Genomic DNA, 23,529 nt, shown 5'->3' on the forward strand with positions numbered 1-23,529 from the left:
GTTCTGGGCTGTGCAGTGGAGGGCCATGCAATCCCTGTGCTGTCTCCCTGAGGAGACTTTCTCCTGACTTCCATGCTGGCCCCAAAGTGTGCTCACTTTGCCACAGAGGAAATTAAGAAGGAAAGAAACGAACCCAAGGTGACACAGCAGGTTGGAGGGAGAACAAAGTCTAGAGCCCCTGTCTCCCAAAGTTCAGCACAGTGCACTTCGCATGCTGTATGGCATGTCCCCCTTGGCTGCTGCTTTCCACACACACACTGTGCTCTCCCTCTCTCATGGTGACTCTATGCTTGTGCTTTCTTGGTTTGTGGTTTCCCTTCAACTTAGAACAGAGACTTATTCAGTCTGGCTGCTTTTTGTGGAAGTGAGCAGTGTTGTTGTAGCCATGTGTATCCCAGGATATTACAGAGACAACATGAGGAGGAAATAGCTTTCATTGAACCCAAATTCTGAGGTAAGAGAGACCAGCTTTCGACCTAACGAAGTGGAAGGACATAGTTCAAACACCCCTATAGTTCCAATGAAAACCTGGCTTTAATTTCCAAGTCCCAGAGCATTTTATGTTGCCTCCTTTAGCTCAGCAGGGACCTTCTTCTGCAGCATCGATGAAACACATTGATCACCCGTTTCAGGATCTCTTTTGTTGTCACCCCATAAACAATGGGGTTTAACATGGGGGGAATGAGCACATAGAGGTTGGCCAGGAGGTTGAGAATATAACCCGGGATGATGTGCCCAAATCGGAGTGCAAAAGAGGAGAAAAAAGCCGGTGTGTAGAACATCAGTATGACACAGACATGGGAGCCGCAGGTGTGGAGAGCTTTGAGCCGTGCTTCCTTGGTGGGGAGCTGGAATACGGCCCTGAGGATCAGTCCATAAGATACAGCAATGAGCATAGCATCCAAACCAATTACTAAAATAGCCGTAGCTATGCCATACCAGATACTGACTGTGATGTCGTCGCAGGCCAGCCGGGCTATGTCCACATAGTCACAATAGTTGTGAGGCAGGCGGTTGGTTCTGCAGAACTTCAGCTGCTTCACAAGAAAGATGAGAGGGAAAATGAAACAGAAACTTCTTGTGATAACTGCCAGCCCCATCTTCCCAATCACAGAATTGGTTAGTATGATGGTGTATCTCAGGGGGTTGCAAATGGCAACGTACCGATCAAACGCCATGGCCAGCAGGATGGCCGACTCGGCCAGAAAACTGACATGGATGAAGAACATCTGCGTCAGGCAGGCAGCAAAAGAAATTTCCCCCGCTCTAAACCAGAATACAGCCAGCATCTTGGGCACTGTCGTGGTAGATAACAGCAGATCAGCAGTGGCCAGCATGGACACAAATAGATACATGGGCTCATGGAGGCTTTGTTCTGTTAGTATGATGAATAGTAGGAGAGAGTTTCCAAAAAGTGTTGCAATGTACATCAGACAGAAGGGGATGGAGATCCAGACATGAGACTCCTCCGTACCCGGAATGCCAGTCAGGACATAGGTCATGGGGTCTGAAAAGGTGTGATTGTCAGCTGGCATCATGTGCCATCATTTGGATTTTCTGTTCAGTTTCCTGTAACTAACAGCAAAAGAGACAATCAGTGAGAAGGTGAGTAGTGGCTAGGACTGGACTGCATTTGTTACAGTGTGACATGTTCTTCCCGGGTGTCACCTGGAACTGGGTTTTCATTAAAAATGTACGCACTTGGACTGAGGTGGAGATGGACATAGGAGACGGAAGTGTGGAGAGTCTCTGGGTTAGGCTAAAAGGGGTAAAAAGCACAGGGGATGTCGTGCTGGGAGTCTACTACAGGCCACCTAATCAGGTGGAAGAGGTGGATGAGGCTTTTTTCAAACAACTAACAAAATCATCCAAAGCCCAAGATTTGGTGGTGATGGGGGACTTCAACTATCCAGATATATGTTGGGAAAATAACACCGCGGGGCACAGACTATCCAATAAGTTCCTGGACTGCATTGCAGACAACTTTTTATTTCAGAAAGTTGAAAAAGCTACTGGGGGGAAGCTGTTCTAGACTTGATTTTAACCAACAGGGAGGAACTTGTTGAGAATTTGAAAGTAGAAGGAAGCTTGGGTGAAAGTGATCATGAAATCATAGAATTTGCAATTCTAAGGAAGGGTAGAAGGGAGTACAGCAGAACAGAGACAATGGATTTCAGGAAGGCGGATTTTGGTAAGCTCAGAGAGCTGATAGGCAAGGTCCCATGGGAATTAAGACTGAGGGGAAAAACAACTGAGAAAAGTTGGCAGTTTTTCAAAGGGACGCTATTAAGGGCCCAAAAGCAAGTTATTCCGATGGTTAGGAAAGATAGAAAATGTGGCAAAAGACCACCTTGGCTTACCCTTGAGATCTTGCGTGTCCTACAAAATAAAAAGGCGTCATATAAAAAATGGAAACTAGGTCAGATCACGAAGGATGAATATAGACAAATAACACAGGAATGCAGAGGCAAGATTAGAAAAGCAAAGCACAAAATGAACTCAAACTAGCTATGGAAATAAAGGGAAACAAGAAGACTTTTTATCAATACATTAGAAGCAAGAGGAAGACTAAGGACAGGGTAGGCCCACTGCTCAATGAGGAGGGGGAAACAGTAAAGGGAGACTTGGAAATGGCAGAGATGCTTAATGACTTCTTTGTTTCAGTCTTCACTGAGAAGTCTGAAGGAATGTCTAGTATAGTGAATGCTTACAGGAAGAGGGTAGGTTTAGAAGAGAAAATAAGGAAAGAGCAAGTAAAAAATCACTTAGAAAAGTTAGATGCCTGCAAGTCACCAGGGCCTGATGAAATGCATCCTAGAATACTCAAGGAGTTAATAGAAAAGGTATCTGAGCCTCTAGCTATTATCTTTGGGAAATCATGGGAGACGGGGGAGATTCCAGAAGACTGGAAGGGGGTAAATATAGTGCCCATCTATAAAAAGGGAAATAAAAAACAACCCAGGAAACTACAGACCAGTTAGTTTAACTTCTGTGCCAGGGAAGATAATGGAGCAGGTAATCAAAGAAATCATCTGCAAACACTTGGAAGGTGGTAAGGTGATAGGGAATAGCCAGCATGGATTTGTAAAGAACAAATCGTGTCAAACTAATCTGATAGCGTTCTTTGATAGGATAACGAGCCTTGTGGATAAGGGAGAAGCGGTGGATGTGATATACCTAGACTTTAGTAAGGCATTTGATTTAGTCTCGCATGGTATTCTTATAGATAAACTAGGAAAGTACAATTTAGATGGGGCTACTATAAGGTGGGTGCATAACTGTCTGGATAACCGTACTCAGAGAGTAGTTGTTAATGGCTCTCAATCCTGCTGGAAAGGTATAACAAGTGGGGTTCCGCAGGGGTCTGTTTTGGGACCGGTTCTGTTCAATATCTTCATCAACGATTTAGATGTTGGCATAGAAAGTACGCTTATTAAGTTTGCGGACGATACCAAACTGGGAGGGATTGCAACTGCTTTGGAGGACAGGGTCAAAATTCAAAATGATCTGGACAAATTGGAGAAATGGTCTGAGGTAAACAGGATGAAGTTCAATAAAGATAAATGCAAAGTGCTCCACTTAGGAAGGAACAATCAGTTTCACACATACAGAATGGGAAGAGACTGTCTAGGAAGGAGTATGGCAGAAAGAGATCTAGGGGTTATAGTAGACCACAAGCTTAATATGAGTCAACAGTGTGATACTGTTGCAAAAAAAGCAAACGTGATTCTGGGATGCATTAACAGGTGTGTTGTAAACAAGACACGAGAAGTCATTCTTCCGCTTTACTCTGCGCTGGTTAGGCCTCAACTGGAGTATTGTGTCCAGTTCTGGGCACCGCATTTCAAGAAAGATGTGGAGAAATTGGAGAGGGTCCAGAGAAGAGCAACAAGAATGATTAAAGGTCTTGAGAACATGACCTATGAAGGAAGGCTGAAGGAATTGGGTTTGTTTAGTTTGGAAAAGAGAAGACTGAGAGGGGACATGATAGCAGTTTTCAGGTATCTAAAGGGTGTCATCAGGAGGAGGGAGAAAACTTGTTCACCTTAGCCTCCAATGATAGAACAAGAAGCAATGGGCTTAAACTGCAGCAAGGGAGATTTAGGTTGGACATTAGGAAAAAGTTCCTAACTGTCAGGGTAGTTAAACACTGGAATAGATTGTCTAGGGAAGTTGTGGAATCTCCATCTCTGGAGATATTTAAGAGTAGGTTAGATAAATGTCTATTAGGGATGGTCTAGACAGTATTTGGTCCTGCCATGAGGGCAGGGGACTGGACTCGATGACCTCTCGAGGTCCCTTCCAGTCCTAGAGTCTATGAGTCTATGAGCCCGTCTGTGCTCCCTTTCACACACTGTGCTCCTGTGACAACCTGCAGACCTGCTCCAAATCTTACGCTTACACCAGCATCCACACACATAGAGACACACCCCGCTGCAGTTACATGCAGGCTCACTGACCAGCCACTGCATGAACCAACAATAAAGAGGCTGCAGCCAAATTAACCACCAGCTTCCCAGATTCGTACCCCCCACTGGAGTGTAAACCCAAAATGTTACAGTCTTACCCTGCCCAGAGAACTGTACAGCATAAGCTCATAGATTTCGCCCCCTCCCTGAATGTGGAAAGGAATATACAACAGCCTCTGCCAGTCGAGCTATGATTTTCCCAGGCACTTCATTCCAACTCACTGGTGTAGATAAAGCAAAAACACCTTTATTAACTACCAAAGATCGATTTTAAGTGGTTATAAGTGTTAGCAAACAGATCAAAGCAGATTACCTAGCAAATAAACAAAAATGCAGCCTAAGATTCATATAGAATCTAAAAATCTATTTTTCATAGATAATAAACTTATTCTGTTATAATCCAAACCATTGAGGTTTGACTGGAGTGCTTGGGGAAAATCTTGGTTTGGTTAACCCAAGTGTGCATGGTTGTCTTCACACTGAGTGATAGGTGTAGGGGTATTAAACACACACACTGCTCAGATTTATCCAGGGCAGGATGGTACTGCTCTGGGGTCCTAGCCTGGACAGCTGGTAGTTCAAAAGTCTCTGTCCAGTTGCAGCTGGGTGTGTTTCTCCCTGTGTGAATGCTGGTGAAAGTGCAGGCAGGAGGGCTTTGCAGCTTGTCAGAGCAGTACAGTGTGAGAGGGAGCCCAGGCTGGGGGTCAGCGGGGTCAGTGGTACCCCAGTTCCAGATGGCACCCTGGGGGGAACCTGTCACAATCAGTATCAAAGCAGCCCTTATAATTGGTTGCTCCTGGGTTATTCTGGACATTTACAGCTATGCTGCTTAAAACCAGCTAATTTCTGCAAACGAGAACGGACTGAGTCCTGGGGTCCTGATTGATTTTCATAGAAGTGTTGCCTGAGTGAAGATCTCAGGATTTGGGGTGCAGAATATTACAGGGCCTGAGGAGGTTTGCAATGAGGTTTACTCTGAACAGTCACGTAACCAAGAATGTCCCAGTCCAGAGCCCACTGACTTCAACAGGAAGACCCCAGTGACTCCTGTGGGAGTGGATCAGGGTAACCCAGTGACCTCTTCACAACACCCAACCTCAGGGCTGTCACAGGAGCGCTTCTCAGAGCCCCGGCTCCTGTCCTGCCCCTGCAGTCAGAGTTACACACCCCCATTCTAGCCAACCCCAGCTCAACATTTCCCAGGTTTCATGTTTCCATTCGCCCCTTCACAGATTCATTCCATGCAAACGACTCACCAGGCTCCGGCTCCAGCCAGGCAGGAGGAATCTCTGCCTGTGACCAGGTCGGGGAGCTGTAGGCGGCAGGGAATCTGCACTGACCAGGGCTGAGGTACAGGGATATTTATACTGCTGCCCTGGGAATCCCAGGGGGAGCTCAGAGCCAGCACGGAGCCCCAGGGACCTGCCTCTGTGCCTGGCTCAGCTGAGGAAAAGCAGCAGGGAATTAACCCTTTCCTTTTCTTATGTGATGAATTGGGACTGTTCTTACTGTGGTCTGTGAATGCTGAGTGGGGGCTGTTGGCCTGGAAGGACAGTCTGCACTGGGGGATGGGAGACTGGCCTGAGGGAGGAGACCTGAGCATGTAATGCTAGAACCCTGGAAGGGGTTAGAGGCCAGGTGACACCTCTGCCCGGGACACTGAACAGAGGCTGAAGGAGAGGCTGGGGGGAGTTGTTCAGCTGGAAGCTGGCTGGGAAATGAGACAGGCACCAGATGGGGCTCAGGTCTCTCAACGGGGCTGGGGCCTCCCTGGGGCCCCAGATGGACCTAACTAAAGGGGGTCCTGTTGTCTGTACTGGCAAGACCTGTCCTGGACTGTGTTCCTGTCATGTAAATAAACCTCTGTTTTACTGCCTGGCTAAGTGTCTCGTCTGACTGCGAAGTGGGGGGGCAAGACCCAGTGGCTTCCCCAGGACCCCACCTGAGCGGACTCGCTGTGAGAAGTACACGGAGGGGCACATGCTGAATGCTCCAAGGAGAGACCCGGGAGGTGAAGTCATGTGAGCTGCTTGCCCTAAAGACAGTCTGCTCCAAGGGAGAGGAGGCTCCCCAAAGTCTGGACTGGCTTTGTGGGGTGCAGTTGCAGAGCATCTCTTGCGGACTCTATAACAACTGGTGGCAGGAGCGGGATCTACTGCACCCTGTGGACGGAGCTTCCTGCACTAAGTGACTGGGGAGCAGTAAAGCGAAGGGGGATTGACGGGGACCAGGTGGGCTGGAGATTCAGAGAGAGATGGTGTGATGCAGTAGGGACTGTCTGTGTGGGGAGTGGGAGAGCAGGGGAGGACTTTAGGGGATGAACAATGCCAGGGCCTGTAACCTGAGCTAGGTAAGGGAGGGGAAAGGTCAACACCTTTGCCCGGGAAGGAGGACAAAGGAAGGGGGTGGCAGGAAGGAAGGAGTTGGAGTTTGGGCTTGGGGCTGTGTGGGCGGAATTCAGGGTATCCTAGCTAGGATCCAAGCACCCTGAAAGCCCAGAAGGACTCGGTGGAGGGGTCCTGACTGTGCCTGCAAGCTCTGCTGTAACCTGTGTTCCTGTTGTCCAATAAACCTTCTGTTTTACTGGCTGGCTGAGAGTCACTGTGGGTCCCAGGAAGAGGGGTGCAGGGCCGGACTCCCCACACTCCGTGACAACTGGTGACAACGGTGGGATATACTGCACCCCGTGGACGGCGCTTCCTGTAGTAAGTCACTGGGGAGCAGTAAAACGAAGGGGTGTGTGCAAGAAGGGCTGGTGCACTAGGGGTCCCCCTGGAAACCGTGGGGAGCGGCGAGCACCCTAGCCTGTGAGTGCCCAGCAGGAAGATGTATGCCAAGCTGCGCAAGTGTGACCTGCTGGAGCTGTGCAAGCAGAGGGGGCTGCACCCGGGGAGGCTCAGCAAGGGCCAGCTGACTGCCCAGCTGGAGCAGGGAGACCGCATGAATGAACGGAGCCCTGTCTCTGAGGGACGCAGCCGGGCAGATGCAGCGCAGGCACCAGTGTCTGTCCCCGCTGGGAGTGGTCAGCGGCGGACGAGGGCTTCCCGAGACCCCCCCTTCCTAGGCATAGGGGAAGGGCGGGGAGGAGCCCAGTGTATACCGAGGGCACCGTGACACCCCCGGCCAGCAGGGGATCCTCCCGGCGATGCTCACCCCCCAACAGGGGATCCTCCCGGCGAAGCTCACCCCCCAGCAGGGGATCCTCCTGGCGACGCTCGGCATCCGTGGAGCGGAGGCGGCTGGAATATGAAAGGGAGCTGAAACGGGAGGAGCTCGAGTTAAAGAGGCAAGAGCTGGAGGAGAAGGAGAAACAGCGTAAACATGAGCTGGACCAGGCCCAGCTGAGGAGCAGTGAGGCTCCGGCTGCGGTGAGTGAGGGGGGACCCAAGCCTACAAAGAGCTTTGATAAGCACTTGCTGCCCCGGCGTAAGGAGGGGGAGGACATAGATCCCTTCCTGACGGCCTTTGAGAATGCCTGTGAGCTGCACCGGGTTGACCCTGCAGACAGGATCGCAGTTCTCACCCCCTTACTGGACTCCACAGCCGTGGAGGTGTACAGCCGACTGAAAGGGGCGGAGGCAGGGGACTACGAACTGTTCAAACAGGCCCTGCTCCGCGAGTTTGGGCTGACTCCTGAGATGTACCGGAAAAAGTTCCGGAGCCAGCGTAAAACCCGTGAGGTCACATACCTACAACTGGTCAACCGGGCGCAGGGGTATGCCCGCAAGTGGACAGCTGGGGCCCAAACTAAAGAGGACCTGCTTGACCTATTCATACTGGAGCACCTGTACAAGCAGTGCCCGTCCGACCTGAGGCTGTGGTTGATGGACCAGAAGCCGGAGAACCCACAGCACGCAGGCCAGCTGGCCGACCAATTTGTGGACAGTCGGGCAGGGGATGGCAGGGAGGAGTCTCGAAGGAGCAGGCCTTCCTCAACGCAGAGAGAGAGTCATCATGGGACCTCCCAAAGGGGGCCTATGGAGAACCCCCCCAAAAGGGGAACATCCAGCGTCAGGTCCCTCCGACCCACTCAAGGGGACCCACGAGATATGGGCTGCTATCGCTGTGGCCAACGAGGTCACATACGGGCCCAGTGCCCCAAGCCCAGGGACAGACCAAGCAGACCCAACCCGCAGAGGGTGGACTGGGTAAAAACCCAATCGGAGGAGGGGCTACATTCCCAGGAAAGGGGGGCTGGCAACATACCACCTGTGGATGCTCCAGGCTCCGGGTTTTTGGTTTACCGGGTGGGCGCGGGGCTGCCCCTCCGGAAAGAGTGCATTGTTTCCCTGGAAGTGGATGGGAGGAAGGTCACTGGGTACTGGGACACGGGCGCAGAAGTGACGCTGGCCCGGCCCGAGGTGGTGGCCTCAGATCGGATGGTGCCCGACACCTACCTGACCCTGATGGGCATGGGCGGGACCCCATTCAAGGTGCCCGTGGCAAGGGCACACCTGAAGTGGGGGGCCAAGGAGGCCCCCAAGAATGTGGGGGTACACCGATATTTGCCCACTGACGTGTTAATGGGAGGGGACCTCGAGGACTGGCCTAGTAACACCCAGAGTGCCCTGGTCGTGATTCGTAGTCAGAGTCGGCAAAGGGCACAGCACCCCGACAACGGGGAAGGTACTCGACCCGAGGTGCAGGACCCTAACCCAGGGAGCGGGGAACGCCCAGGGGCACGGTTCAGAGAGGCTGCGGCCTCAGACCCAGCCAGCAAGAGAGAGCCGGTCCCCATCCCTGTCCCAGCTGCTGAGTTCCAGGCCGAGTTGCAGAAAGATCCCTCCTTGCGGAAGCACAGGGACCGGGCTGACCTTAGTGCGGTACAGACCATGAGGAGAGGTTGCAAGGAGAGGTTCCTGTGGGAAAAGGGGTTCCTGTACCGAGAATTGGCTCCCCCAGGGGAAGTAGAGTCATGGGGGATCAAGAGACAGCTGGTGGTTCCCCAGAAGTTTCGTCACAAGCTGTTGTACTTGGCTCATGACATCCCTCTCGCAGGGCACCAGGGAATCCGACGTACCAGGCAGAGGCTGCTACAGAACTTTTATTGACCTGGGGTCTTTACCCATGTCCGACAGTACTGCCAATCCTGTGACCCCTGCCAGAGGGTGGGGAAGGCCCGGGACAAGGGGAAAGCGGCTTTGAGGCCTTTACCCATCATAGAAGAACCTTTCCAGAAGGTGGCCATGGACATAGTGGGACCCCTCAGCAAGACGACCCGGTCGGGGAAGAAATACATCCTGGTGGTGGTGGATTTTGCCACTCGCTACCCCGAGGCGGTGGCCTTGTCCTCTATTGAAGCAGACACAGTGGCAGATGCGCTACTGACAATTTTCAGCCGGGTGGGGTTCCCCAAGGAGGTCTTAACGGACCAGGGGTCCAACTTCATGTCGGCCCTGCTCCGATCCTTATGGCAGAAATGTGGGGTCCAGCACAACTGGGCCTCAGCGTATCACCCCTAGTCCAACGGGCTGGTGGAAAGGTTAAATGGGACGCTGAAAATGATGCTAAAAACATTTATGAACCAGCACCCGCAGGATTGGGACAAGTACTTACCTCACCTGCTGTTCACGTACAGGGAGGTGCCCCAGGAATCTACCGGGTTTTCGCCTTTCGAACTGTTGTATGGAAGGCGGATAAGAGGGCCCCTAGACCTGATGTGGGACGAATGGGAGGGGAAGGCCGCTCCCGAGGAAGAGTCAGTGATGGAGTATGTCCTGACCTTCTGGGAAAGACTGGCCGAGCTCATGGGCCTGGCCAGGGAGAATCTGGCCCGAGCTCAGAGGAGGCAGAAGGTCTGGTATGACCGCACGGCACGGGCTCGTGCCTTCGCCACCGGGGATCAGGTGATGGTTCTCATCCCCGTGAGGAGAAACAAACTCCAGGCCACCTGGGAAGGGCCCTTCAAGGTTATCAAGCAACTGAATGAGGTAAACTATGTGGTGGAACTGTCAAATCGGGCACATCACCATCGGGTGTACTATGTGAACATGATGAAACCATACTATGACAGGAGGAATGTGGTGTTGGCTGTGTGTGGACATTGGGAGGGGCAGGGAGATGACCCCTTAGTGGATCTATTCCCTGGGACAAAAGCTGGTTCCCCCCTGGAGGTGATTCCCCTCTCTGATCAGCTGACCCCAGGCCAGCACGCTGAGATCAGGGGGGTGCTGCATCTATACCGACAGCTGTTTTCCAACCAGCCTGGACGCACTAATTTGACTGTCCACCGGGTGGAGACCGGGTCACATCCCCCTATAAGATGCTCCCCTTTTCAGGTCACTGTAAAACTGCCTAGGATCTTGAAAGAGAGGTCAGGGACATGCTGGCTTTGGGGGTGATCCAGCCGTCTTCCAGCCCTTGGGCCTCACCAGTGGTGCTGGTTCCCAAGAAGGATGGGTCAATCCAGTTCTGTGTGGACTATCGAAAGCTCAATACCATCACCGTATCTGATGCCTACTCCATGCCCAGGCCTGACGAGCTCCTAGACAAGCTGGGAGGTGCTCGGTACCTCACCACTATGGATCTTAACAAGGGCTACTGGCAAGTGCTGCTGGACGCAGATGCCAGGCTGAAATCGGCCTTTATCACCCCTCTGGGGCTCTACGAGTTTCTGACTCTACCCTTCGGCCTCAAGGGAGCACCGGCCACCTTCCAGCGCCTGGTGGATCAGCTACTGAGGGGGATGGAGAGTTTTGCCGTGGCGTATATTGACAACATCTGCGTCTTCAGCCAGACCTGGGAGGACCACATGTCCCAGGTTAAACAAGTCCTGGACCAACTCCGAAAGGCTGGGTTAACAGTAAAGGCTGAGAAGTGCAAGGTGGGGATGGCTGAAGTATCTTACCTGGGCCATCGGGTGGGGAGCGGCTGCCTGAAGCCGGAACCAACCAAGGTGGAGGTGATCAGAGACTGGCCTGCTCCCCAAACCAAAAAGCAGGTCCAGGCCTTTATTGGGATGGTGGGGTACTATCGAAGGTTCGTGCCCCACTTTAGTGCCATAGCCGGCCCCATCACTGAACTGTGCAAAAAGGGGAAGCCAGACAAGGTGATCTGACTGAGCAGTGCCAGGAGGCTTTCCAGGCACTGAAGGAGGCTCTGATTAGTGGCCCAGTTCTGGCAAACCCAAATTTTGACAAACCCTTTATGGTGTTCACCGACGCCTCAGACACGGGACTGGGGGCGGTGTTAATGCAGGAGGATGAAAAGGGGGAGAGAGACCCCATCGTGTACCTGAGTAAGAAGCTGCTACCCCGGGAACAAAGCTACGCGGCCATCGAGAAGGAATGCCTGGCCATGGTGTGGGCCCTTAAGAAGCTAGAGCCATATCTCTTTGGGCGACACTTCACCGTGTACACCGACCACTCTCCCCTGACCTCGCTGCACCAGATGAAAGGAGCCAACGCCCAGCTCCTGAGGCTCGTGGTCCATGTGAAGGGAAGTGCCAACCTGACAGCGGACGCGTTGTCCCGGAGAGGGGGCCCTGAACTTCCCCAGGTCACTGGGCAGAGTGACCCCGCTCAGTTCAGTCTCGAAGGGGGGAGAGATGTGATGCAGTAGGGGCTGTCTGTGTGGGGAACGGGAGAGCAGGGGAGGACTTTAGGGGATGGACGATACCAGAGCCTGTAACCTGAGCTAGGTAAGGAAGGGGAAAGGTCAACACCTTTGCCCGGGAAGGGGAACAAAGAAGGGGGTGGCAGGAGGGAAGCAGTTTGAGTTTGGGCTGGGCCTGTGTGGGCGGAATTCAGGGTATCCTAGCTAGGATCCAAGCACCCTGAAAGCCCAGAAGGACTCGGTGGAGGGGTCCTGACTGTGCCTGCAAGCCCTGCTGTAACCTGTGTTCCTGTTGTCCAATAAACCTTCTGTTTTACTGGCTGCCTAAGAGTCACTGTGGGTCCCAGGAAGAGGGGTGCAGGGACGGACTCCCCCACACTCCTTGACACTCCCTGATACAGGTTCTTATAGATTCAAAATAGTAAGTAGTAGGTAGATAAGGCGAGTTAGGCTTATGTTTTTTTTCTTTATTTGCAAATGTGTATTTGGCTGGAAGGATTTTAATTTGTACTTGTATACTTAGGCTGGGAGGGTATTCCCAGTGTCTATAGCTGAAAGACCCTGTAACATATTCCATCTTAAATTTACAAAGATCATTTTTATTGTTTTTTTTCTTTCTTTAATTAAAAGCTTTTCTTGTTTAAGAACCTGATTGTTTTTTTTTAATCTGGTGAGACCCCAGGGGACTGGGTCTGGATCCACCAGGGAATTGGTGGGGAGAAAGGAGGGAAGAGGGAGAGATAGTTTAATTTCTCTCTGTGTTAGGATTACTTTCTCTCTCAGGGAGAGTCTGGGAGCGGGAGAGACAAGGAGAGGGGAAGGTGGATTTTCCTCTCTGTTTTAAGATTCAAGGAGTTTGAATCACAGTGATCTTCCAGGGTAACCCAAGGAGGGGAAGCCTGGGAGAGGCAACGGTGAGGGAAAGGGTTTACTTTCCTTGTGTTAAGATCCACAGGGTCTGGGTCTTGGGGTTCCCCGGGCAAGGTCCTAGGGGGGGACCAGAGTGTACCAGGCACTGGAATTCCTGGCTGGTGGCAGTGCTACAAGTACTAATCTGGTAATTGAACTTAGAGAAATTCATGCTGGTACCCCATCTTTTGAACGCTAAGGTTCAGAAAGGGGGTTTATACCATGACAAGCTCGAAAGCTTGTCGCTGTCCCCACTAGAAGTTGGTCCAATAAAAGATATCCCCTCCCCCACCTTGTCTCGCTCTGTGTTTATGTAAGATGGTAGGTGGTAGAGAGAGGGAAAATCTGGAGCTGCTCTTCCTCTCGTAGCACTAGAACAAGGGACATGCAAAGAAAGTAAAAGGTGGCAAATAAAAACCAATACATGGAAATACTTTCCCACAAAACAAATAATCAAACGGTGGAACTCGCTGCTGCAGGATTTTGTTGAGGCCAAAACTTTGGAAAGATTCAAAAAGCGATTGGACATTTATCTATCAAAAATATCCAGAATTACCAGACCTAATGACCACACACATTTTTGAAAGGAAAGTGACCCCCATGGCTCAGGGTTTAAGCCAATCTCTGTTAGAGATATGGATGGGATGCAAGGTGTGAGGGGAAGATTATCCCATATCCCCTCATGAGAGATACTCACAGCTTCTTCTGAAGTATCTAGGGCTGGCCACTGCTGGCGACTGGCTATTGGGCTCGACGGACACGGCTCTCATCCTTTCTGGTAATTCCCATGTTCCTCTACCAAGGCGCAGAGTTGACCTGCTGCAGGACCCACCCTGGGACACACCTCAGCCTAGATTTCAAGAGGTGCTGAGCACTCACAGCTCCCACTCTCTGCTATTGGAGTGGTGGGTGCTCAGCAGCTGTGGAAAGGTCTGACCCTGAATGACTCAACTCAGCATCCAAACAGGAGCGTTGGAAGCTCCGAAAACTGGAGGGGGGGGGGGGCACCGGTGCCTGAAATGTGGCCTGCATCCCCGCAATGCCTCTTTCCCCAAGGCCCAGACTTGCCCCGCCTCTGCCCCTGAAAACCCACCTCACCCTTCTCCCCAAGCCGCTGCCTGCACCACCCCTCCCTGAGGCCCCATCCCAACCCTTCTCCGCGATCCCCCATGCACTCCTCTCCACCCCCTCCACCGTCACTTGCCATTCTGGCTGTAAGCACTGGGATGGCTTAACCCTCCAACTTCTATCAGTGATGGGGCCAAGGCCCCTGCACCCCTCCCCCATTCCTGTGCCCCAGCATCCAAATCTGAATCCCTTTAAATCAGCAGTCACTTAGGAAAATGTTTGCCTGGAGTGTAGGGGACTGGAGTAGATAACCCGTGAGGTCCCTTCCTGCCCTACACGTCTAGAATTATAACTGGGTAATATCCCCTCAGGATTCCCCATCAGGTGGGCTGTCCTGATGGCTTCTGTCAGTTAGGGGCTGAGGCAGATAATTTGTCTTATCAGCAAGACTTAATTGGCATCAGTAGTTAAGGGCGTCAGGAGAGAAGGTTGCCATGGGCCTGTTTGACTCTGCCTCCATTACTGTCTGGGTGTCAGGGACCACAGGTCTTGAACGTCGGGCTAAGGGCACTTAGGCTCTAGTAACCCCCTGTGACAAAGTGGGTTTTTCCTCCTTATTATGTTGTACACAAGTGTATTTGAGTCTTATGTTTTTGCATGAATACTGTGTGTGCCTCAGTTTCCCTGTTGTACTGCACCAATGACTAAGTGGTGGGAATAAGGCTGGGTGACTTTTGCTGAGGCCCTCAGAACCAGACGAGCTGGCTCCAGATGCCTGCACGTGAGCGATGGCTGGTGCCCTTCCTCACCTGGGACCAAAGAGGGTGTATGATGTTGCACTCCATATGCTTTTTGAATATATGCTTATAAATGCAAATATGATGTAACTGGAATATACTTTACGCAAAAAAGTATCATTACAAAGCTTATAATCTACTGAGTGTGATCATCCTATTTGTTTGCAGGTATTATTTCTCTGTCTAGAGTTAGGAGAATAAGGGCTTGTCTACAGCACACAGCTTTTAGTGACAAGGCTGGAGGAGCAAACAGCTGTGCATATCTCTCTAACAGTGTTACAGAGGGTGGAAAATGTATGAGTTTATCCTGTGTAAGTTTTATACAGAGTAAAACAAATTTATTTGGGGTTTGGATCCCACTGGGAAATGGGTGTCAGGTTGCTAGCGAGGTAATTTGCTGAACTGTATTTGGTTAAAGTCTGCACCGTTGAGGGGCTGGCCCAGGTCTGTGTTGCAGCAGGCTGGCGTATCTGGCACAACAAGGCAGGGTTCTGGAGTCCCAAGCTGGCAGGGATAACGGGCTCAAAGGTAATTTCAGTTCATCAGGTGACAGTCCCAAGGAGATCTCTGTCATCCAAACTGTCACAGGGGGAAGCAACCAGGTGACACTTTGCCCAGGAAGTGAGACAAACAAGAGGAGGAGGAGCAACAGGCATGTCAGAGGTCAGGCCTCTGGAAGCTGGGCAGTCTGCTGTGGGGGACTTGGAGAGAGGGGAGTCCGGGGTGTCCAGCCCAGGGTCCCCCAAGATGGAGTTTGCTGAAAGTCACTGATTTCTGTGCTAACAAGCTCTGTTCTACACTCTGTTCCTTTCATAAATAAACCTTCTGTTTTACACACTGGCTGAAAGTCACGGCTGACTTCAGAGTCGATGTGCAGGGCCCTCTGGCTTCCCCACAACCTCCTCTTTCATTGTGGGGGTTTCACCGTGACTCGGATGATGCGGGAGTTGGTGGCCATGACTGGGCAGGCGATGGTGTTCTCTCCGCTCTCAGCCAGGCTTAGGGAGGCTCAGGGAGGGCCCAGGAGAGCCGGAGGGGGGGCGGGGGGGCTGGTTTGCTTCACTGTGGTGAAATTCTTTGTCTTGTTCCTGCTGCTGTGATCACAGATCTGTGGGTGGGGGAGCACGAGAAAGGAGCCAACCTCCCTCAGCCCTTGCTAATGCCAGAATCCAGGCCCCAGTCATGTATACCAGCCCCCACCTCTTCACTGCCAGGGCACCAGCTCCCTCCTGCCCTCCTGCTTCTCCAGCAGTTCACTGCACTGCCTGACAGCTGGGCCGACTGTGACATCATCGATGACATCTTTGTGAGCAGTAATGTCATTGGCAGCCCTACCCCCCTGCTCCCCGAAACGGACAGACCCAGGAAAGATGCTGATCCATCGGAGAGGGCTCAGAGAAGATCCACGGGAACGATTAAAGGATGAGAAACCCTGCCTGATAGTGATGGGCTCAAAGAGCCCAGTCAGTTCAGTTTAACAAAGAGAAAGTTAAGTCTGATGACAGTGTGTTAGTACCTACACAGGGCACAGACATATAAGAATCAGCTCTTCAATCCAATGCTGGAAGTGGAAGCTAGACACATTCAGACTGGGAATAAAGTGGAGATTTCTAACAGCGAGAGGAAATAACCATTGAAACAATTTATAAGGGTTGTGGTGGATTCTCTATCACTGACCATTGTTCAGTCAAGAAGGGATGTTTTTCTAGAATTTTGTCTCTGGGAATTATTTGTGGGCAGGTCTCCAGCCTGTGAGATGCAGGGGATCAGACTGCATGAGTATAATGTTGCCTTCTGTCCTTGGAATTAGTAAATCAGTGAATAATGGGGATATGAAGCCACCAATGGGCCAGTTCCCCTGGTCAGATTCTCCTTGGCCTTGGTGTGATGTCTAGTTTGTAAGCTCCTCAGTACAGGGATCACGTCTCAGTTTGGGAGGTGCCTGGCACAGGCCTTTGGGCCCCACTGGAAACAAAATTAAATAATAATATTCAGCTGTTCATCAGTGGATCTCAAAGCAGTCTATAAAGGATGTCAGTGTCATTATTCCCATTTTACAGAAGAGGAAACTGAGTTACAGGGAGGCAAAGTGATTTGCCCAAGGTTCCCCAGCAGGGTGGTGGCAGAGTGTGGGAATAGAATGCAGATCTCTTGAGTCCCATCCCATATTCACAGCCTTTATCAATGTCATCCAGGGTCTACATCTCCCTGCCATGCAGATACTTTACCCTGGGGTTACAGGACTGGCCAGGGGAGAAAGGAAGGATCCTTTTCTCTTGTCCTTCGGTGATGTACACTGAGAGCGAGAGGCAACAAACCTAGAGTTGGTGTGTAACAGGGTCTGTAACTAACTCTTTACCTGCCTCCTTCTCCCCGATCCAGAGGGGCCCCCCAGCCCCAACCAGAAGTTACTGTAAAAATGGGAAAATTAAACAGATTGTGAACTTCCAGTTCATTGAGGTACAAACCTCAGTCGGGGGAGGTCCAGGACGATTGGAAAAAAGCAAACATAGTGCCCATCTTTAAAAAAGGGAAGGAGAATCCAGGGAACTACAGACAGGTCAGCCTCCCTCAGTCCCTGGAAAAATCAATCCTCACAGAATCCATTTTGAAGCACTTGGAGGAGAGGAAGGTGATCAGGAATAGTCAGCATGGATTCAGCAAGGGCAAGTCATGCCTGACCAACCTAATTGTCTTCGATGCTGAGATAACTGGCTCTGTGGATATGGGGAAGGCGGTGACGTGATATATCTTAGCTTAGGCAAAGCTTTTGATACAGTCTGTCCTGGGGCTGGTTTTGTTCAACATCTTCATTAATGATCTGGATGATGGGATGAATTGCACCCTCAGCAAGTTTGCAGCTTACACTAAACTGGGGGAGAGAGGTAGATATGCTGGAGGGTAGGGATAGGGTCCAGAGTGACCTGGACAAATTGGAGTTGGTGGAATCTGCATCCTTAGAGTTTTTAAAGGCCCATTCCAGTGCTTCACCACCCTCCTAGTGAAATAGTGTTAGTCCAACCCCCTGCTCAAAGCAGTACCAACTAAACTATCCCAGTGTTTCATAATATCCAATCTAGACCTCCTCCACTGCAACTTGGGACCATTGTTCCTTGATTTATCATCTGCCACCACTTAGAACAGTCTAGACCCATCCTCTTTGGTACTCTTTTCAGATAGTTGACAGCTAATCACACACACCCGTTCTATTCTCCCGGTCTCTCCCCCACAGTCAGGGAGACCAGAGACCACGTGTAAATGAGTCTCTCGCCCGGTGCACCAGGCCACAGCACCCCTGACCTCTCTCCCACCCAGTCACTCCCACAAAGCCACGAGTGTAGGGAATTAGGGGTTGGACTAGATGACCTCCTGAGGTCTCTTCCGTCCCTAATATTCTATGATTCTATGAGACCTGCCCCCGTCCTGCCTCCACTCCCCAGCCTGGCTCCCCACTTGCAGACTGGGCAGCCCCCAGACGGGATCCCCCCATCCCAGCCTATCACCCCCCTCAAGCCAACTCTGCCTCCAGAAATTTCCTCATCTGCAAAGTGAGCTGGATAAATTGATGGAGGGGATGGTATAACGAGATTGCCTACAATGGCATATGGCCCATCTGCGACTGCTAGCAACAAGTATCTCCAAAGGCTTAAAAAGATAAACACAATATCAGTTAGCAGATAGCAGTTTTCAGGTATCTAAAAGAGTGCCATAAGGAGGAGGGAGAAAACTTGTTCACCTTAGCCTCTAATGTTAGAACAAGAAGCAATGGGCTTAAACTGCAGAAAGGGAGATTTAGGTTGGACATTAGGAAAAAGTTCCTGTCAGGGTGGTTAAACACTGGAGTAAATTGCTTAGGGAGGTTGTGAAATCTCCATCTCTGGAGATATTTAAGAGTAGGTCAGATAAATGCCTATTAGGGATGGTCTAGACAGTATTAGGTCCTGCCATGAGGGCAGGGGACTGGACTCGATGACCTCTCGAGGTCCCTTCCAATCCTAGAGTCTATGAATCTATGACTCTATGAATATGTCTGGGAAGAGTTAACACGGGTATTGGCCAGGGAAATGATGCCTCACCAAGCTACTAGAATTCTTCAGGGCATCAACAAGAATGTGGAGAACAGTGATCCAGTAGCTATAGTGCACTTGGACTTTCAGAAAGCCTTTGACAAGGTCCCTTCCCGAAGGCTCTCAGGTAAAGTAAGCTGTCATGGGATAAGACGGAAGGCCTCCTCGTGGATATCAGTAACTGGTTAAAATATAGGAAACAAAGGGGAATAAATGATCCATTTTCACAATGGAGTGAGGTAATCAATGGGCTCCCCCAAGGATCTGTATTGTGACCAGTGCTTTTCAACACATTCCTTAATGATACAGAAAGGGGAATGAACAGTGAAGTTGCAAAGTTTGGAGAGGATACAAAATTATTTAAGATAGTTAAATCTAAAGCTAACTGAACAGTTACAGAGGAATCTCACAAAACTGGATGACTAAGCAATGAAATGGCTGATGAAATTCAACACTGATAAGTGGAAAATATTGCACACTGGAATAAATCATCCTAACTACACATATATGAGGATGGGGTCTAAATTAGCTATTACCACTCAATAAAGAGACCGTAGAGTCACCGTGGACAGTTCTCTGAAAACTTCTGCTCTCGGCACAGCAGTGGTCAAAAAGGCTAATAGACTGTTAAGAACTATTAGGAAATGGAGAGAAAATGTCATATTGCCAGTGTATAAATCCGTGGTACTCCCACACCTTCAGTAGTATGTCCAGTTCTAGTAGCCGCATCTCAAAAAGGATAGAGTGTAACTTGAAAAGTTTCAGAGAAGGGCAACAAAAATGAAGAAGGGTATAGAATGGCTTTGTCAAGGTATTTTTCCTCACTTTGAACTTTAGCGTCCAAAAAGTGGGGACCTGCATGGACTCTTCTAAGCTTAATTCCAAGCTTAGATCTGATAGCGCTGCTGCCAGCCAAAATATAGTGTTTGGCACACTTTCTGTTCCCCTAAAACCTACCCTGGGGAGCCCAAGACCCAAAGCCCTTGGGTCTTAAAACAAAGAGAAATAAACCATCCCCCCCCCTTTCTCCCTCCCAGACTTTCCCCTTCCTGGGTTACCCTGAGAGGCTACACTGATCCAAACTCCTTGGATCTTAAAACAGAGAGGAATTAACCTTCCCCCTCTCCTTTCCCCCCACCAATCCCTGGTGAGTTCAGACTCAATCCCCTTGGGTCTTAAACAAGGAAAAAAATCAATCAGGTTCTTATGAAAGAAAGCTTTTAGTTAAAAAAAGAAAAAAAGAAAAAATATCTCTGTAAAATCAGGATGGAAAATGTTTACAGGGTATTCAGCTCATATAGACTAGAAGGACTTCCCTCCCCCCCTTGACCGCAGCCTGAGATTCAAGTTACAGCAAACAGAGGTAAAAATCCTTCCAGCAAAGTACACATTCGCAAGTTAAGAAAACAAACATAAGACTAATCCGCCTTTTCTAGCTAGTACTTACTATTTTGAACATGAGAGACTGTTTCAGAAAGGTTGGAGAAACCTTGGGTGCATGTCTGGTCCCTCTTAGCCCCGAGAGCGAACAACGAACAAAACAAACAGCACAAACAAAGAGTTTCCTCCACCGAGATTTGAAAGTATCTTGTCCCCCCATTGGTCCTCTGGTCAGGTGTCAGCCAGCTTCTAAACCCTTTACAGGTAAAAGAGACATTAACCCTTAACCATCTGTTTATGACACCATATGAGAAGAGACTAAAAATGGCTTCGACCGTTCAGCTTAGAAAAGAGACAACTAAGGGAGGATACAACAGAGGTCTATAAAACCATGACTGGTGCGGAGAACGTGAGAACGTGAGAAAAGTAATTTTATTTACTTTTTCATGCAATACAAAAACCAAGGGTTACCTGATGAAATAATAGGCAGCAGATTTAATTCAAACAAAAGGACATATTTTTTCATGGAACACAGCTAACCTGTGGAACTCATTGCCAGGGGATGTTGTGATGGCCAGAAGATAAAAAAGAATTAGATATGTAAATGGAGGAAGGTCCGTCAACAGTTTTAAGCCAAGCTGGTCAGGGATGCAAGCCCATGGTGCGGCTGTCCCAAAACCTCTGACCACCAGAAGCCAGGATGGGCTGAGAGGGATGGATCACTTGATGATTGTCCTGTTCTTTTCACCCCCCTGAAGTACCTGGCATTGGCCGCTGCAGAGCTTTGCCCTGACCCAGTATATACTGTTCTCATGTTCTTATCAAACATTTCTTCTCAACAGCTTCAGAAATGGAAGGTGGGAATAAAATGAAAATAGATTCCCACAGTGTTTCTGCTGGATGTTGTGTGATGTTAGCAGAAGGTCAAACAGGATATAGTATAACTTGGAAAGTTTCAGAGAAGGGCAACAAAAATGATGAAGGGTATAGAATAGCTTTGTCAAGGTATTTTTCCCCACTTTGAACTTTAGCGTCCAAAAAGTAAGGACCTGCATGGACCCTTCTAAGCTCAATTCCAAGCGTAGATCTGATAGCGCTGCCAACAGCCAAAATATAGTGTTTGGCACACTTACTGTTCCCATAAAACAAGCCCCAGGAGGATTCAGCACGTTCTCCTCAGCAGCAAAACATTCGTTTAGCAAAGGGTAAGAAACAGCTAATCACACACACCAGTTCTATTCTCCAGAGACCACGTGTAAATGAGTCCCACACCCGGTGCACCAGGCCACAGCACCCCTGACCTCTCTCCCACCCAGCCACTCCCACAAAGCCACGAATGTAGGAAAGAGAGCGAGAGCAGCCTGCGAAATGAGCCGTAAGGCAGCCAAACACAAAGTCCTTGGGACAAAGGCCTTGGCTGCAGAATGGGGGACTGAGGCTAGCAGAGCTGTGATCCTGAGAAGGATTTAGGAGTTTGAGGAGGAAAGAAACTAACTCAAGGTGACGCAGCAGGTCAGTGGCAGAAACAACACTAGCGCCCCTTTATCCCAGTGTGCAGCCCAGTGCACTTCCCACTTGCCCATGGTATGGCCCCCTTGGCTGCTGCATTCCTTAATGGTCTGAAAAGAGTCCAGTTCAGATGTAGCTAGTCAGAGAGGAGATACACACACCGTGCTCTCTCTCTCTCGTGGTGATTTTTACATTTCTTCTTCCATGTTTTGCTGTTTCCTTTCAACTTAGAACAAGACTGACTCGGTCTGGCTGCCTTTTCTGGCAGTGCGCAGTGCTGTTGTAGCCATGTAAGTTGCAGGATATTAGAGCGACAAAGTGGAGGAGGAGGTGTCTTTCATTGGACCAACTTCTGTTGGCGAGAGAGACCAATGTTCAAGCTTACACAGTGGAAGTACATAGTTAAAACACCCGTATAGGTCCAATGAAAACCTGGCTTTAACTTCCAATGCTAAAAGCATTTTCTGTTGACTCCTTTAACTCAGCAGGGAGCTTCTACTGATGCATCGATGAAAGATGTTGATTACACATTTCAGGATCTCTTTTGTTGTCACCCCATAAACGATGGGGTTTAACAAGGGGGGAATGAGCACATAGAGGTTGGCCAGTAGGTTAACAATATAACCTGGGATGATGTGCCCAAATCGGTGTGCCAAAGAGGAGAAAAAGGCCGGTGTGTAGAACTTCAGTATGACACAGAGGTGGGAGCTGCAGGTGCGAATAGCCTTGAGCCGGGAGTCCTTGGAGGGGAGCCGGAAGATGGTCCTGAGGATCAGCCCATAAGACAAAGCAATGAGCACAGCATCCAAACCAATTACTAAAACAGCCACAGCTACACCATACCAGGCACTGACTGTGATGTCGTCGCAGGCCAGCCGGGTTATTGCCATATGCTCACAATAGTTGTGAGGCAGGAGGTTGGTTCTGCAGAACTTCAGTTGCTTCACAAGAAAGATGAGAGGGAAAATGATACAGAAACTTCTTGTGACAGCTGCCAGCCCCATCTTCTCGATCACAGACTTGGTTAGTATGATGGTGTATCTCAGGGGGTCGCAGATGGCAATGTATCGATCAAATACCATTGCCAGCAGGATGGCCGACTCAGCAATGAAACTGACATGGATGAAGAACATCTGGGTCAGGCAAGCAGCAAAAGAAATTTCCCCCACTCTAAACCAGAATACAGCCAGCATCTTGGGCACTCTACTGGTAGATAACAATAGATCAACAGTGGCCAGCATGGACATGATTAGATACATGGGCTCATGGAGGCGTCGTTCTGTTAGAATGATGAATATTAGGAGAGAGTTCCCAAAAAGTGTCACAAAGTACATCAGACAGAACGGGATGGAGATCCAAAAATAGGATTCCTCCGTACCCGGGATGCCAGTCAGGATGTAAGTTAAAGGGTAAAAAATGGTGTGATTGTCAGTTGGCATCATGTACCATCACTTGGATCTTCTATTCAGTTTCCTGTAACTAACAGCAAAAGAGAAAATCAGTGAGAACTCCAGTGTCAGCTAGGACTGGACTGCATTTGTTGAGAGAATCAGAGATACCATCAAAAACTTCACTGTGTGACAACTGCCTGTCGTTTGGGACCGTAAATCTAGAAACACATTTGTGCTGCAGAACTGTAGTAGGAAGAGAGCCTGAGACATAAAACCTTGTGTCAGAGGTCTAGTATGAGGTGTGAGGCCTGGGCTAAAATAATCGAAGCCTTGTTGATATAAAGAAAAATTAGGCTGTGAGCTACAGGTAGGGCCTGCTCACAGA

At 49.9% G+C, this 23,529-nt stretch overlaps 2 protein-coding genes across 2 annotated transcripts; both read right to left on the reverse strand.

Annotated features, from left to right (window-relative positions):
• Window positions 1–572: 572 nt before the first annotated feature.
• Window positions 573–1,538, reverse strand: LOC115643281 (olfactory receptor 52B2-like). Its single transcript, XM_030547158.1, has one exon. It carries the CDS (start codon window positions 1,536–1,538, stop codon window positions 573–575), a length of 966 nt encoding a protein of 321 aa, XP_030403018.1.
• A 20,691-nt stretch (window positions 1,539–22,229) lies between these two features.
• On the reverse strand, window positions 22,230–23,195 carry LOC115643282 (olfactory receptor 52B2-like). The gene has a single exon (XM_030547159.1). The coding sequence runs from the start codon at window positions 23,193–23,195 to the stop codon at window positions 22,230–22,232; it is 966 nt and encodes a 321-aa protein (XP_030403019.1).
• Window positions 23,196–23,529: the final 334 nt, after the last annotated feature.

The sequence above is a fragment of the Gopherus evgoodei genome, unplaced genomic scaffold (assembly GCF_007399415.2).
Source record: "Gopherus evgoodei ecotype Sinaloan lineage unplaced genomic scaffold, rGopEvg1_v1.p scaffold_56_arrow_ctg1, whole genome shotgun sequence".
NCBI classification, from domain to species: domain Eukaryota; kingdom Metazoa; phylum Chordata; order Testudines; family Testudinidae; genus Gopherus; species Gopherus evgoodei.

Bases quoted from the DNA above. Each gene is read 5' to 3' on its own strand.
- LOC115643281 (XM_030547158.1), bottom strand. From the start codon at position 1,538: ATGATGCCAGCTGACAATCACACCTTTTCAGACCCCATGACCTATGTC.
- LOC115643282 (XM_030547159.1), bottom strand. From the start codon at position 23,195: ATGATGCCAACTGACAATCACACCATTTTTTACCCTTTAACTTACATC.